The sequence below is a fragment of the Capra hircus genome, chromosome 11 (genome assembly GCF_001704415.2).
Source record: "Capra hircus breed San Clemente chromosome 11, ASM170441v1, whole genome shotgun sequence".
NCBI lineage: Eukaryota > Metazoa > Chordata > Mammalia > Artiodactyla > Bovidae > Capra > Capra hircus.
The window spans coordinates 3,075,434-3,090,489 of NC_030818.1; the positions used below are offsets into that span (position 1 = coordinate 3,075,434).

Sequence of the window (15,056 nt, forward strand, 5' to 3'; positions counted from 1 at the left end):
TACTAATTCCATGGAGTTTATGTGAATTTGCCTACTGCTTCTGCTAAAGTCAGAGAGCAGGAAAACAGAATTTACTGATTAGTAAAAAAAGTTACAAAGTTTATTTAAAACAGAAACTCACCCATCTAAAACCTCTGCTTGATAAGGTATTTCAAGTTTAGAATAACTCTTTTCCTTTGCTTTCACAGTTATTTTCCCAGAAAACTGAGATGGTTTTTTTGCCTTTGATGCTGAAAGGAAGCACAGAAGATAATCTGCCACCTTCCGCTACCAACGCGTTTACACAGAGGAGGAGGAGGGTGACTCTGCGTGGACGGATCAAAATCTTAAAAAGACGGTGAGCTTTCAAACTGGCACACAGAATACACTGACAACATTTTAAGTCAAATATCACATTTTCCATTCAAAAATGGAAAGATATTTCAATTTTCCTGTAATGGGATAAATAGGTAAGGAACTAGCAAGTGAACACCATTCAGGAGGGAAAACGCTATAATCTGAGCTATTTCTCTAACACCGTAAGTTTTGGCTTTACACACAACAGGGCTCCTCAGCCTTGGTGCTGTGAACATGTCTCTGCTGGCGGGGTGGGGGGTGCGGTGGTGGTGGGGTGGCTGTCCTGTGTACTGCGGGATGTTGGGCAGTGTCGTCAAGACAGCCTCTATCTGCGAGACATCAGCTGCATTACCCAAAAGTGTCTGCAGATGTTGCCAAATGTCCCCAAATTGAGAACTGCTGGTTCACAGCCGATTAAGAAATAACATTTCTTGTGTGGTCAGAATCTTGCTATAAATACCGATAAAGTAGCCTGGTGCAAGAAATGCCAAGAGTTATGAGATATATACTCTCCCTGCCATCATACTGTTCTCACAGATGAAGTTAAAACCTTTAAATTTTGGATCACTTCTGATTTTCCTTCTGGAATTACAGAAATAGTCAGTTGGATCCAATCTGGGTACCCAATAGATGTTCCTTTCAAAGCAAATAAAGAAGCTGTTTATGTTTATCTCCTTTAAAGTACTTCAGGAACACTTCCACTTATGAGAAGAATTTTATATGTAGGTTCTGCAAATGTGTGTTATCCAACTTTAGCATAAAAAAGGAACAAAATAATGATATGACATCTAGTATGTGGCTATGTACAGACAGAGAATTCAGATTTTTAAACCTCCCATTAAGCCCCATTTCTTTCTCTTACTGTACAGCCATTTCTGGATGCTTATTATTTCTTTTTTTTGCTCTTTATTTTGACATAAGGCTGATAACAAGGGTCATAATTTAGGCATTTCATAGTACCTTATTAAGTTATATTTTAGCAAATGAAGTGGTCAAAGTGTCAAGAAGATTCAGTTAAAAATCATAAGGAATCATGACTTTATGAGTCAAATGATTACATGGTAAGTCAACACTGCAGAGTGAATATTCATGGCACGTTCTGAAATGTTTATGTTTTTTATTTTTATAATTAGTTAATTAATTTGGCTGTGCTGTGGGGCTTGTGGAATCTCAGCTTCCCAACCAGGACTGAACCAGGGCTATGGCAGTGAAAGTGCTGAATCCTAACCACTGGACCGCCAGGGAATTCCCCCTGAACATTTTCAAAGTTAAGTAAAAAGTGCATTTCTTGATGGATGATGTTCACAGGAATCTCAGTGGTAAAACCATTTGTATTGTAATCTAGGGGTGGTGGTGGGGGAGGAGGGAGCAAGTGGGAAGTGGAGGGATTTCTCCATGATAATGAAAACAACTTTCAAAGATGAGGGGGAGGAGAAGCGGAGGAAACCTCTCCTCTCCCACCTTCACCTTGAGCTTTTTGAAAATGGGCCCTTGCAGAATAAATCTGCCAGTTTTTATAATAAATAAAAAGCACTTTTAAGAAATGTAGCACTTACTTTAAAAGATGCCTTCTTTTGTCTTTGTGCTAAATTTTACATAGTTTCTTTAAGAAACACTTGTTTTAGACTCTGTGATCTCAGAAGCAGCGCCACTCCTGACATTCATTTATCTGTGGGAGCAGCCACCAGCTGTCAGCACAGGAGCACAGCTGCACTGCCCTAGCGTGCGCCCTGCCTTCTTGGACTTACCAGATCTGTCTGTTCTGAGGGCCAGAAACTCTTTCTCAGTAAGGGAAGACAATGTACCTGCTGATACTGACACTGGTAACTGGCGGTCATGGCTGGTGTCTTAGCAACACAGAAGACCACTCATCACACATGTGGAAATATCTGTGCCATCAAGCCTTCTGCAATACTGATTATTTTTTGACAGCTGGTTTTTGAAAGTGCGCCATGTGTATAATCTCAATTTCTTCAGGCGTTTTCTCTGAGCTCGTAGGATGAATGCTGTGTTGGCAGCCAAGTGTGCAGCTGCTCCAGGCCTTCCATGTGAGAGGAGTGAGCGCAGACGCCTCACAGACACTGGGCCCCACTCGGGGGGTCCGCAGTGGCCAAACATTCTCTCCTGATGAGAAGCTTAGCTATAAAATGTGGATTATGAGCAAAGATGGCTTTATCATGAGGCCAAAGCTCAAGCTTCAGGGCTCCTCACTTGGCTAGGCCATTATGAGAAAAGCCCCATTTGGAGTTTCAGCTTTTATTAAATTCAATCACACATTTAGACAGCCATTAAGTTACTACTCAAAACATTTTATAATAGTAAATGCAGTACATCTCCTAATTAAGTAGGCAAAACTGAATAAAAACATGCTATTAAAACAAGCTAAAGTCTGAGTTAACATTTCAGAAGTCAAAATACACAACATACATGCTTGAAATAACTGTTATCTAACTTGACAATTCTATGATAAAGGTTGTCATTTTAATTTAGATGGGACTGCCTGCCTTGTTTATAAAAGCCAAAATATGGAAATGTTATAGAAAATACTTCACTTCTGCTCTAAAATTCAAATGTGCTTCTGAAATTCAAATATGTATCACTCAATTACAAAAATTAATGACTTCATAATTAAGACAAAGCTTAATAGATACATATATGAAAGAGCCTAGATTAACAAAAATTTAATTGCAATCCTAATGTATTTGCTAATACTAATTCAGGTTTATGAAATAATAATATTTACTTTCAAGAAACAATCAAATAAGAGTTCATGATTACAAGAAAAACCAATCTGACTAGTATTATAAAATCTAACTGTAAAATGGCCTGGGTTTTTATATTAAGACGTCAACACAGATGTCGTCTAAGTTATCAAAATAAGACCACTCTATTAGAAAAAGTTAAATACTTACCATCAAAACTAATACTTGCTACCTTGGTATATTTACTTTCTGAAGCTTTTAATGTAATTGGTTTAAAGTGTACAGTGATAGCATCATTTTGTGGTGTAGGTCGAACACTCTGCAAAGAGAAAAATTTACACTGCATTATTTTAGTTTAGTGGTCCAGTTTATACTGAAAAGTATACTGGAAAAGTGAAGCAGAATCAAAATCTGAAGTTTAAGTGGTCGCTTTAAATGGAGTAGGCTAAATGATACAATCTCAATTTCACTGGACAGTCTTTATGAAATAAAATGATGACCAGAAGGAAAAATGTGTGATAGATAAGTGAGTATAAAAAATCTAAAATCAAACTAGGGCAATGAGTATAAATACATAATAAAGAAAAAAGGTATTTCTTTTCTAAATGAATGTCTAATTCACATCTAAGAAGAGAGGACCTTCAGGGTTTACAAGGGCTGAGGGGCTGAATGGTGAAGTGGATGGCAGGAATGCGCAACCTAAAACAGGTCAGAATGCTTTCAACTTACAAGAGGTGAATTTAAGAGAGTTTGAATTTTCCATTACAAAAGCTAGGCTTCCCAGGTGGCTCAGTGGTAAAGAATCGGCTTGCCAGTGCACAAGATTCAAGAAACACAGGTTCAATCCCTGCGTCAGAAAGATTCCCTGTGGTCTGCAGAAGAGTTGGAGATGACTTAGTGACGAAACAACAAATGTGCCTAAAGAGAAAGGACAGTCCTTCGAAGGCACAAGAAGCATCTTAGGAGAGTGAGAGGAAACGCTCTCTTGCACCATGTTTCAATCACAGGAAACAAAGTTGGTTACCTACAGAGAGACGGCATTGCTGGTTAGTGACTCAGCTGTCAGGGTGTCTTTACTGGGCCTCGGATGATGGTCCTCAGGAGGACCCTGTGGTTTTCTGTGCTGGAAATCTTAATTGCCTTAGCTCTTGGCTGCAGGCTCTCCCAGCATTTCTTCTATCTTTTTTCTTCTTTGAGAACTCTTACTTTGCTTCTGAATCTCTAATGGGGGGGGCGCTGATGGGTTCATATCAATATATTTGCTATCAATAATCCTGTTGTTATTAGCAGTCATTTAAAGTATGAATCTTTTCCTTCCTTGAAGGGTATGCATGTGTATATGTATTGATATGTATTTTTAACAGTTAAACAAAGCAGCCTGACTATAAGGTAACTGGAGAAAGTTCATTTGGTTTCATCATACTATGCTACTGTATTTTTTCTGAAGGAAAGGAAAGCAGTACAGAAACCCAGAGTGATGAGTTTACAACAAAAGGATTTTAAGTATTTAACCTGCAGTGTAAATTTCCGTAAGCTGCAATTTACTCTGGGCCGTGTTTCTTCCACCTGTAAAATCGTAGGGGACTGGATTAGGTATTTTCTAAGCTTCCATCAGGGGCTTCCCTGGTGGTTCAGTGGTAAAGAATCCACTTGCCAATGCAGCTGTAGGTTCAATTCCTGGATCAGGAATACACCCTGGAGAAGAAAATGACAACCCACTCCAGCATTCTGGCCTGAGAAATCCACGCAGGGCTAGAGTCCACGGGGCAGGAAAAGAGTTGGACAAGACTTAGCACCTAAACAACAGCAAGGTTTCCATCTGTCTAGAAAACGTGATTCTGCTAATTTTGCTGTTTTCTTCAAATTAGTCATATTTATCCCAAGGTCAGGATTTATTTTGAGAGATGATCACGTAAAGCTTTGCAGTTTACAGAGGACACATTCGGTCCCTAATTCTTTCACTTGCTCTGTTGACTGTGATACAGCAGCAATGGAACCTTGACCATTTTCAAACACGCTTAAAGACTGTAAGCTGCGGTTCATCAGTAATAAGCACGAGCCCATGCCAGAAACAGCTAAGCAATGGTATTTCTTACCATATAGTCACTGTTAAGTAGTAAGAACTTAGCTGATGATAAAAAATGTTTTTCTTATATGAAACACACTTTCAGACTTTCCTTACCAGAGGACAAGTTTATGTCCATATTATTAATATTACCTCAACAGTAGTATTACTAATAGTAATATTATTTACACTAATAGTAAAATAATATTCAATTGACTCATGTTTTATACAAATGGTCTGAAGTGTTCACTTACTACCATTAAAAGAAAAAAATACCCCAATCAGTTAAAACCCGAAACAAAAACAAAGCAAAATAAATGAAAGACTTAAAACAGTTGGCTCATTCTGGTGGCTTTAAATGAAAAGTAATAAATAATCAGAAACTTGTAATAAGCATATTTCTACTAACAATATATTTCAGCATCAGTCACTAACTGTTGTTTACTTAAAGATTATTGAGAAGTGGAAAAAATGTGGCAAGATTCCCAGGAAAGGCAGCCTGCACAGGCTCTAAATATAGTTCCAGTCTTTCTCACGACATTCATACCCAACTATGCTCAGTAACTCTCAAGTGAGACACCAGGCCCAGGACATTCTGAAACGACTCAACTGCTTTAAGCAAGCAAAAAAAAAAAAAAAAACAAAGCAAAACCTTCTGGTGTACAGTGATTGTATTTTCAACAGTAGGTGCACAGATTTTCTAAGACTTACATCAAGCTGACAGAGGTAAATTTAAGGGCACCTGTGATTTCTTATTAATTGGCAAGGAAATGTCATACAAAGGTGTTTTAAGACACCTCAAGCAAACCTGCTCCATTATTTATATAACATTAATGTTTTATAAATGTTGAGGAAACCTTTATTTTCAAAGTTGCACCACAGACAAGCTGTGTCAGGAAGGCTTGAGCCTGGGTATCTTGCTTACTGACGGTGAGGAGCTTGTATTAGGAACTGCTTACTGTAGTGTGTGTGTGTGGTCAGTCATGTCAGACTCTCTGTGACCCCGCGGACTGTAGCCCATCAGAATCCGCTGTCCATGGGATTCTCCAGGCAAGAGTACTGCAGTGGGCTGCCATTCCCTTCTCCAGGGGGTCTTCCCCACCCACATGTCCTGCACTGGCAGGCGGAATCTTTACCACTGCGCCACCTGGGAAGCAGTCTTATATCTTGAAAAATGAAGAGACACTGAATGCCCTGAAGGGAGGGAGGCAGGGACCCTTCTAATATGCTCCAGTCTGTAGGTCTGGCATGCTACAGAAAAACCTTGGGAAGCTCTCTTAATACTCAGTTTCCATGGCAGACGGGTTCATCCCCTGGCTGATTTGGCAAGAAGTCCAAGCTATCATCATCTCTCAAGTGGACCACTGCAATAGAATTTTAACCTTCTTCAGTTCATTCTCTAAAAAGCAGCTACAGTGACTTTAATAACACATAGATCAAATGATATCACACCCTTGCTTAAAATTCCGTAATTTTCCATTGCCCTTATAGTAAAACCAAAACCCCTCCCAAGAGTCCGGGAAACCCTGCTCGACCCTCCAGCCCATCTTTTGTATCTGAGCCCAGTGAGTTTCAACATTTGCAGCGGCCCCTCAGGTCTTTGCACTTGCTCATCCCTGTGATGGAACGCTTGTACCCCAGCTCTGCTTTCCTTACAGGTGCCTGCTTTCTCACTCTTCAGTTATTGCCTCAAATGTCAGCTCCTCAGAGACAGCGCTACCTAAACCAACTCCTTCCTTAACTTACACGCCATTCAGTTTATTTCTCAGTTTACAATAATGTTGCATACCTGTCTGTCTGTCTCCCAACTAAAAAAAAAAAGAGCTCAGTAAGGGCAAGACCTTGGTTCTCTGAGTCCCTGCTGTATCCTCAGCACAGAAGCTGGCATACAGCTGATACTTACTGAATATTTACTGAATGAGTGGATGAGGAAACTAATCTACCAAAACACAAGCAAGAGTGTAGGCTTCAGGTGTTGGAAAAAAACATATACAGGCAGGCACAGATGTAGATCTAGGACAGGTACACAAACCAATAGGGTTTTAACAGGAACACTGAATACAGAATTAAAATGACACAGTCATAAAAACTCGATTGATGAGCATGCCTAGTATGCTTGCATGTAACCGCTGCACTCAGTGTGCCAGCACATTTGGGAAACTCAGCAGCGGCCACAGGCCTGGAAAAGTCAGTTTCCATTCCAATCCCAAAGAAAGGCAGTGCCAAAGAATGCTCAAACCACCACACAATTGCACTCATCTCACATGCTGGCAAAGTAACCCTCAAAATTCTCCAAGCCAGGCCTCAACAGTATATGAACTGTGAACTTCCAATGTTCAACCTGGTTTTAGAAAAGGCAGATGACTGCCAACATCTGTTGGATCACCAAAAAGAGAGTTCCAAAAACACACATCTGCTTTATTGACTACACCAAAGCCTTTGTGTGGATCACAACAAACTCTGGAAAATTCTGAAAGAGACGGGAATACCAGACCACCTGACCTGCTTCCTGAGAAATCTGAATGCAGGTCAAGAAGCAACAGGTAGAACTGGACATGGAACAACAGACTGGTTCCAAATAGGGAAAGGAGTACATCAAGGCTATCTATTGTCACCCTGCTTATTTAACTTCTATGCAGAATACATCATGAGAAATGCTGGACTGGAAGAAGCACAAGCTGGAATCAAGATTGCTGGGAGAAATATCAATAACCTCAGATACGCAGATGATACCACCCTTATGGCAGAAAGCAAAGAAGAACTAAACAGCCTCTTGATCAAAGTGAAAGAGAGGAGTTAAAAAGTAGGCTTAAAACTCAACATTCAGAAAACTGAGATTATGGTATCTAGTCTCATCACTTTATGGCAAATAGATGGGAAAACAATGGAAATAGTGACAGACTTTATTTTTTAGATCACTGCAGATGGTGACTGCGGCCAAGACATTAAAAGACGCTTGCTCCTTGGAAGAAAAGTTATGACCAACCTAGACAGCATAATAAAAAGCAGAGACATTACTTTGCCAACAAAGGTCCATCTAGTCAAAGCTATGGTTTCTCCAGTGGTCATGGACGGATGTGAGAGTTGGACTATAAAGAAAGCTGAAAGCCAAAGAATTGATGCTTTTGAACTGTGTTGTTGGAGAAGACTCTTGAGAGTCCCTTGGACTGTAAGGAGATCCAACTAGTCAATCAGTCAACCAGTCAATGTTTAAAGGAAATCAGTCCTGAATATTCACTGGAAGGACTGATGCTGAAGCTAAAACTCCCAATACTTTGCCCACCTGATGCAAAAATTGATTCACTGGAAAAGACCCAGATGCTAGGAAAGATTGAAGGCATGAGGAGAAGGGGACGACAGGGAATGAGATGGTTGGATGGCATCACTGATTCAAAGGACATGAGTTTGAGCAAGCTTCGGGAGTTTGTGATGGACAGGGAAGCCTGGCGTGCTGCAGTCCACGGGGTCGCAAAGAGTTGGACACGACTGAATGAACTGAACTTTTGCATTTTATATAGCTGAATTCAGTGACTTTAAAAGGTCTGACTCATTTTCCCTATTTGGAAAAGAAGGACCTCCTATCTTACAAGAGAGTTGCATCAACTAAGATAATCCATGTAAAGAACTCAGCACAAAGCCTAACTCATGGTGAGAGAAAAAATGTTCACTTACAATGTATTCTAAAACTCCTTAATAAAAGAGAAAAGTAGGAACATGGGCCTATTTATACTTATATTTAATTACTATAAATGAATTAAATAGTAAGTTTTTTCATTCACATTCTTAGAATTGCTGATTTCATTTTTCTAGAAAATGTTTATTTTTATTTCAAGACATTTGGGTCCATTCATTGTATGTACAAAGTTAGACCAGAATGTGTAGCCTAAGAAAAGGCACTTTCCCAATAAACGTCTGAAGTGAAATGAAATTCACTGAGTTGTGTCCCACTCTTTGCGACCCCATGGACTGTACCCAGCCAGGCTCCTCTGTCCATGGAATTCTCCAGGCAAGAATACTGACTCTGGATCTCCTGCATTGCAGGCAGATTCTTTTACCATTTGAGCCACCAGGGAAGCTTCCAAGCTTGTACATATGGAGACAGGACTTCAGGCCTGAAATCTGCCCAACAGGCATGAGAGCTCCTGCTCTGTGTGAGACAATCCACAGGATCAAAGAAACCAGTAAGAGACAGACAGCAGGCAGAACACACACAAAATAATAATCATCTGATGTCTCAAACTGAGGCAACAGCAGGCCATCCACCCACAGCTGAGAGTCTGACCTATACGCATGTGCACAACTGACTTTAAAGGGGACTCCTAGCATGAAGCCAGATGGTGAGTTTCAGGAGGTTCTGCAGAGGCCAGGCCTCTAGCATGTGGGCAGGAAAGGGAGGTGTGTGCACAGCATCACCATGTGGTAACTGCGGTCCTTGCTGCCAGTAGGGCTCCAGAAGAAATTCTGGACCCAGAAGTTCGAGAACAAAAGCAGGTTGTAGCCAAAGCAACCTGGATAGACTGAGCGGAAAGAGTCACACCCCATGACGGAGGAAACTCTGATACACTAAACTGGAAAAGTCTGAACAAAAAGAATCACAACTCCGAGTATAAAGTGAGATTCTGAAATGTTATAACAGAGTAGTGATTCTTAGGCCTTTTCATTTCACTGGTAAAACCCAAAACGTGTGACTGTGTGTGTAAGGAAGTCTAACTTTTTATTTTTGCAAATGTGAGGATATTGGGGATGAGGGGAAAAAGGAGAAATTCCTACTCTCTTCTACCTTTATTCATAAAACAAAGGGTAGTTTAATGTTCAACCAAAAAATAATAGAGGAATTTAACAAAACCAAAGGTTGGTCCTCTGAAAGGGTCAACAAAACTGACAAACCTTTAGCGAAGACTGACTGAAAATTTTTTTTAAATAGAGGGGAGACTACAATTGCTAAAATCAAGAATGGAAGATGGACCATTACTATCTACCTCACAGAAAATAAAAGTATTGCAAGTAAACACTGAACAATGGTATGCCAACAAATTAGGTAACTTAGATGAAATGAAGAAATTCCTAGAAAGACAGAAGCTACAGACACTGGCTCCAGAAGGAACAGAAAATCCGAACAGGCCTATAGCAAGTAAAGAGACTGAATTAGTAATTTTAGAACATCCCATGAACAAAAGTTTAGGTCCAGACGACTTCACTGGTGAATTCTACCAAATATTTAAAGAAGAATTAGCACCAATCCTTCGCAAACTCTCCCCAAAAACAGAAGAGGAAAGAATACTTTCCCACTCATTCTATTAAAAAAACAAAATCCAAACAATTCTCTCCAACTATGTATTACCTTTATTTATAAAACAACAAATATTTTAATGTCAAAGAAGTAAGAATATTATCTTAGAATGGTCCTTATCCAGAAAGGGTGTTCATAACTTCATGTTAATTATGTTAACATATACACACACTCATATTTTTATAAACATTCACATTGCTCATTTTTCCATAGACTCGTGAAAACTTCAAGACAGATTAAAGAGCCAAAACTAATCCCTAACCTCTCAATATAGCAACAATAGTCAGCACTGTTTGTTTTTTAAAGAAAAATAGATTATCAGGGTGGCAGGGTCAAAGGAGCTGTTCCTTGTCATCTATGGAAGACCTCCCTGAGGAGCAGGGGCATGACCCCAGTATACGTAGCAGGCCTAACACTGGAGTGGCAGGAGCCTCAGGCTGGGGCAGTTTCAGCTCCACTGTATCCTAGGGGAAGCTCCTTACAGACTCCATTCCCCTAACTCACTCCCAGGTCTCCTACCAAGCAAGAAATACTAGGTCATATGTCTGACAAAACTCTCCCAGTAAGCAAGGTCACTGTGCATTAAAATGTGGCTGCCTGGGGTGACCACCTCTCCCATTACTTGGGGATTGTATACCCTCTTCTCCTTGGTCTCTACTCCACCAGTTGGTGGAAAATTCTGGGTTTGGGTGGAAATGGACAACGGTCTCTAAGTCTCAAAGCCCATCTGATCTATCTCACTTTTATCAGAATTCTCTGAATATAGGTTTTCTGACACCAGCACAGGTTATAATAAAAAGATGCTTTCCTCTTCCATTATTCTTTGTGTAACTGGGGGACCTCAGCTCAGGTGAGGTCATGGGCTAAAGCAAAATCTGGATACTCTAGCTCCCTCAAACCACTGCATGGCACGCCAATTCTACTACAAGGCATCAAAGTCATTTGTTCCATGCGTATGCGTGAGACAGTGAGAGGACCCTGGTTCCAGGGTGCTACTGAGGATAACTGTGGCAGATGCTGGTCAGAAAGGGCCCCTGTGTCACGGGGTTAACAGCACTCGACCACTGCCTATCACATTTCTCTGCTTCCTGATTTCTCCTTCCAACTCATCTGAATCATATATCTCTTTTTTACTTAACCATACCTTAAGTCTAACAACCTAATTTTCTTTATACACAGCACACAGATCCTAGGATTCATCAGAATCCACAGGCCTAAATAGGAACCTCATGAACTCTAGTTCAGAGTCCTTGGAGAAGACTGTTCACATGCCCTTCTCATCCTTCAAATCTGATCAGACAGGCAGAACAGGTTTCCTATACTCTGTTTTGAACCAAAGTGCCACCAGGTCACCACAAACCAGATACCCTTTACAGCAGGAGTTTATTCTATAACTTTATAAGTTTAGAAACAAAGAATACACAAATTAGGGAAAAATATAAGCAAAAACTTACTGTTATTGGTACATCTTTTGTTCCTGAATTTAATAAATGAAGATTTAAAACTTTTGGTAGATCTGTTAAAATTGAGGAAAAGAAACATTCTTAAAGTGCTATGTTTTCTATAACAAGTTAGAAACTTACTCTTATATCAGTTTAAATATATTTTAGAATGCAAAGTAGAATGACAATCACATTCCTAGACAGGAACTGCCTTACTTTTAAGGACAGTAGGTACTATAAGAAGTAAACAATCAGATCAAAAAAACAAATTGACATCATCATCAATCTTTTAGTTTTCCAGCAAAGTACAATGAAGCAATTCAATAAAGTACAATATGAAATTATTATATTAAAACCAAATCTAACCTTCAAGAATGGGTCTTCAATCGTAAACAACCAAATTTCAATTACATATGGCCCCACAGGAGGAAGCCTGTAATTACATGCCTTCTTTTTTTAATAAATCCTTTTTGGTCATTTTCAATTTTAGAATTTGAATTCGTTCTCTGACCTCAGGGATGGATTTCTAACATTACATTGTAATAATGCAATTGAATTAATCCATATCTAAACAAAAATTCAGAAGTAAATCTTTTTATTTCCTTTATTTTACAATTAAAAGATTTAGCATAACTACATAAGTGAGAAACTGGATTAAGAAACTACTTTCTGCCTCAATCTTCCGGTTAGAAGACTTGACTTAAGTTATCCATGACACTGTTTTCCCATCTGGTAAGCAATGGCATCCCTCAGAAAAATGGGGTGTAAACCCCTAAGGGCTCTGACTTCCCAGAAGAAGACTTCTACAAGACCATGTAATACACTGAGAAATAACTTTCAAAGCTGAACTAATTACAGAGGAGTTAAAGGAGAGCCATTTAGCGATGAATACAGGGATTTTTTAAAAAGACTTATAATGACACTATTTCTTTTTTTTACCTTGTGTTCGCAGTGTGCCAAAATCTAACATTTCAGTTGAGGAATAAATTCCAGGAGCTTGGAAAAAAGAAGAGTAAACAATTATATTTCATTTTGCCAGAGTAAGATGTGCTGAAGACAAACTATGCTCCTTTAGTCATCCACTCACCTGTTGTAACTTCCACTTCAACCGGAAGGATGATAAACTCTGTGCTGTCGGAAGCATTTGTCTTTATTCTTATGAACGCTGTGTGATTATCTGCTTCTCTAGATGAAAAACTGGCTCTCATCACTCCCTTGGTTTCATAAGGAGGAATTTCCTGACAAGTTAACAGACCAGAATGTAGCAAAACCACTACAGTTATTGAAAAAGATGACATCACCCAGAAGATGCATTATTATTTTATATAGAAAAAAATACTGCCAATTAAACAAACACATTCATTTCACTGGTTATACTGCACAGTCCAATTTTGGAGGATGTTAAATGATAAAAACGTGTATCATAAAATTGATGAAGTTTGGTATATAAAATTGAGCAAAACAAAAAAGATATAAAATTATATGAAAACAAACTGTCAGCTACAAAGTCATTGTTAAACGGTAGAGTCCAACTTTTTTGCAGTATTGGTGTGCTTGTTTAGAGGATTTCAGTCCAAATCCTCTAAACAATAAACACATCACCATCAAAGAGAAACCGCTTTTCTAGAAGTTCACAGGATTCTCTTTATATGATAACTAAGGGAACACAGATTTGGCTCTCCTTTAGTTTAAAACATAACAGAACAAGCTTCCCAAGCAAATCCACAGTTCAACAAATGTGTTCAGTAACGCTCTTAGCACGTAAGTAGCATAACTTTTTCAGTTCAGTCGCTCAGTCGTGTCCGACTCTTTGTGACCCCATGAATCGCAGCACACCAGGTCTCCCTGTCCATCACCATCTCCTGGAGTTCACACAGACTCACGTCCATCGAGTCCGTCATGCCATCCAGCCATCTCATCCTCTGTCATCCCCTTCTCCTCCTGCCCGCAATCCCTCCCAGCATCACAGTCTTTTCCAATGAGTCAACTCTTCACATGAGGTGGCCAAAGTACTGGAGTTTCAGCTTTAGCATCATTCCTTCCAAAGAAATCCCAGGGTTGATCTCCTTCAGAATGGACTGGTTGGATCTCCTTGCAGTCCATGGGACTCTCTAGACTCTTCTCCAACACCACAGTTCAAAAGCATCAATTCTTCGGCGCTCATCCTTCTTCACAGTCCAACTCTCACATCCATACACGACCACAGGAAAAACCATAGCCTTGACTAGACGGACCTTAGTCGGCAAAGTAATGTCTCTGCTTTTGAATAGACTATCTAGGTTGGTCATAACTTTCCTTCCAAGGAGTAAGTGTCTTTTAATTTCATGGCTGCAATCACCATCTGCAGTGATTTTGGAGCCCCAAAAAATAAAGTCTGACACTGTTTCCACTGGTTCCCCATCTATTTGCCATGAAGTGATGGGACTGGATGCCATGATCTTCGTTTTCTGAATGTTGAGCTTTAAGCCAACTTTTTCACTCTCCTCTTTCACTTTCATCAAGAGGCTTTTTAGCTCCTCTTCACTATCTGCCATAAGGGTGGGGTCATCTGCATATCTGAGGTTATTGATATTTCTCCCGGCAATCTTGATTCCAGCTTGTGCTTCTTCCAGTCCAGCGTTTCTCATGATGTACTCTGCAGAGAAGTTAAATAAGCAGGGTGACAATATATAGCCTTGACGTACTCCTTTTCATATTTGGAACCAGTCTTGTTGTTCCATGTCCAGTTCTAACTGTTGCTTCCTAACCTGCATACAGATTACTCAAGAGGCAGGTCAGGTGGTCTGGTATTCCCATCTCTTTCAGAATTTTCCACAGTTTATTGTGATCCACATAGTCAAAGGCTTTGGCATAGTCAATAAAGCAGAAATCAATGTTTTCCTGGAACTCTCTTGCTTTTTCCATAATCCAGTGGATGTTGGCAATTTGATCTCTGGTTCCTCTGCCTTTTCTAAAACCAGCTTGAATATCAGGGAGTTCACGGTTCATGTATTGCTGAAGCCTGGCTTGGAGAATTTTGAGCATTACTTTACTAGCATGTGAGATGAGTGCAATTGTGCGGTAGTTTGAGCATTCTTTGGCATTGCCTTTCTTTGGAACTGGAATGAAAACTGACCTTTTCCAGTCCTGTGGCCACTGCTGAGTTTTCCAAATGTGCTGGCATATTGAGTGCAGCACTTTCACAGCATCATCTTTCAGGATTTGAAACAGCTCAACTGGAA

The 15,056-nt window shown here is 39.8% G+C and overlaps 1 protein-coding gene across 2 annotated transcripts in view; it reads right to left on the minus strand.

Annotated features, from left to right (window-relative positions):
- TMEM131 (transmembrane protein 131) overlaps positions 1-15,056 on the minus strand; it is a 177,692-nt gene that overhangs the window by 42,197 nt on the left and 120,439 nt on the right. For both annotated transcript variants that reach the window (XM_018054885.1, XM_018054883.1), the window contains exons 9-13: positions 12,923-13,073; positions 12,775-12,831; positions 11,848-11,909; positions 3,249-3,357; positions 122-230 (exon numbers count right to left, since the gene is read on the minus strand). In XM_018054885.1, coding sequence (XP_017910374.1) covers positions 122-230; positions 3,249-3,357; positions 11,848-11,909; positions 12,775-12,831; positions 12,923-13,073 — 488 coding nt within the window. The remainder of the gene's footprint in view (positions 1-121; positions 231-3,248; positions 3,358-11,847; positions 11,910-12,774; positions 12,832-12,922; positions 13,074-15,056) is intronic.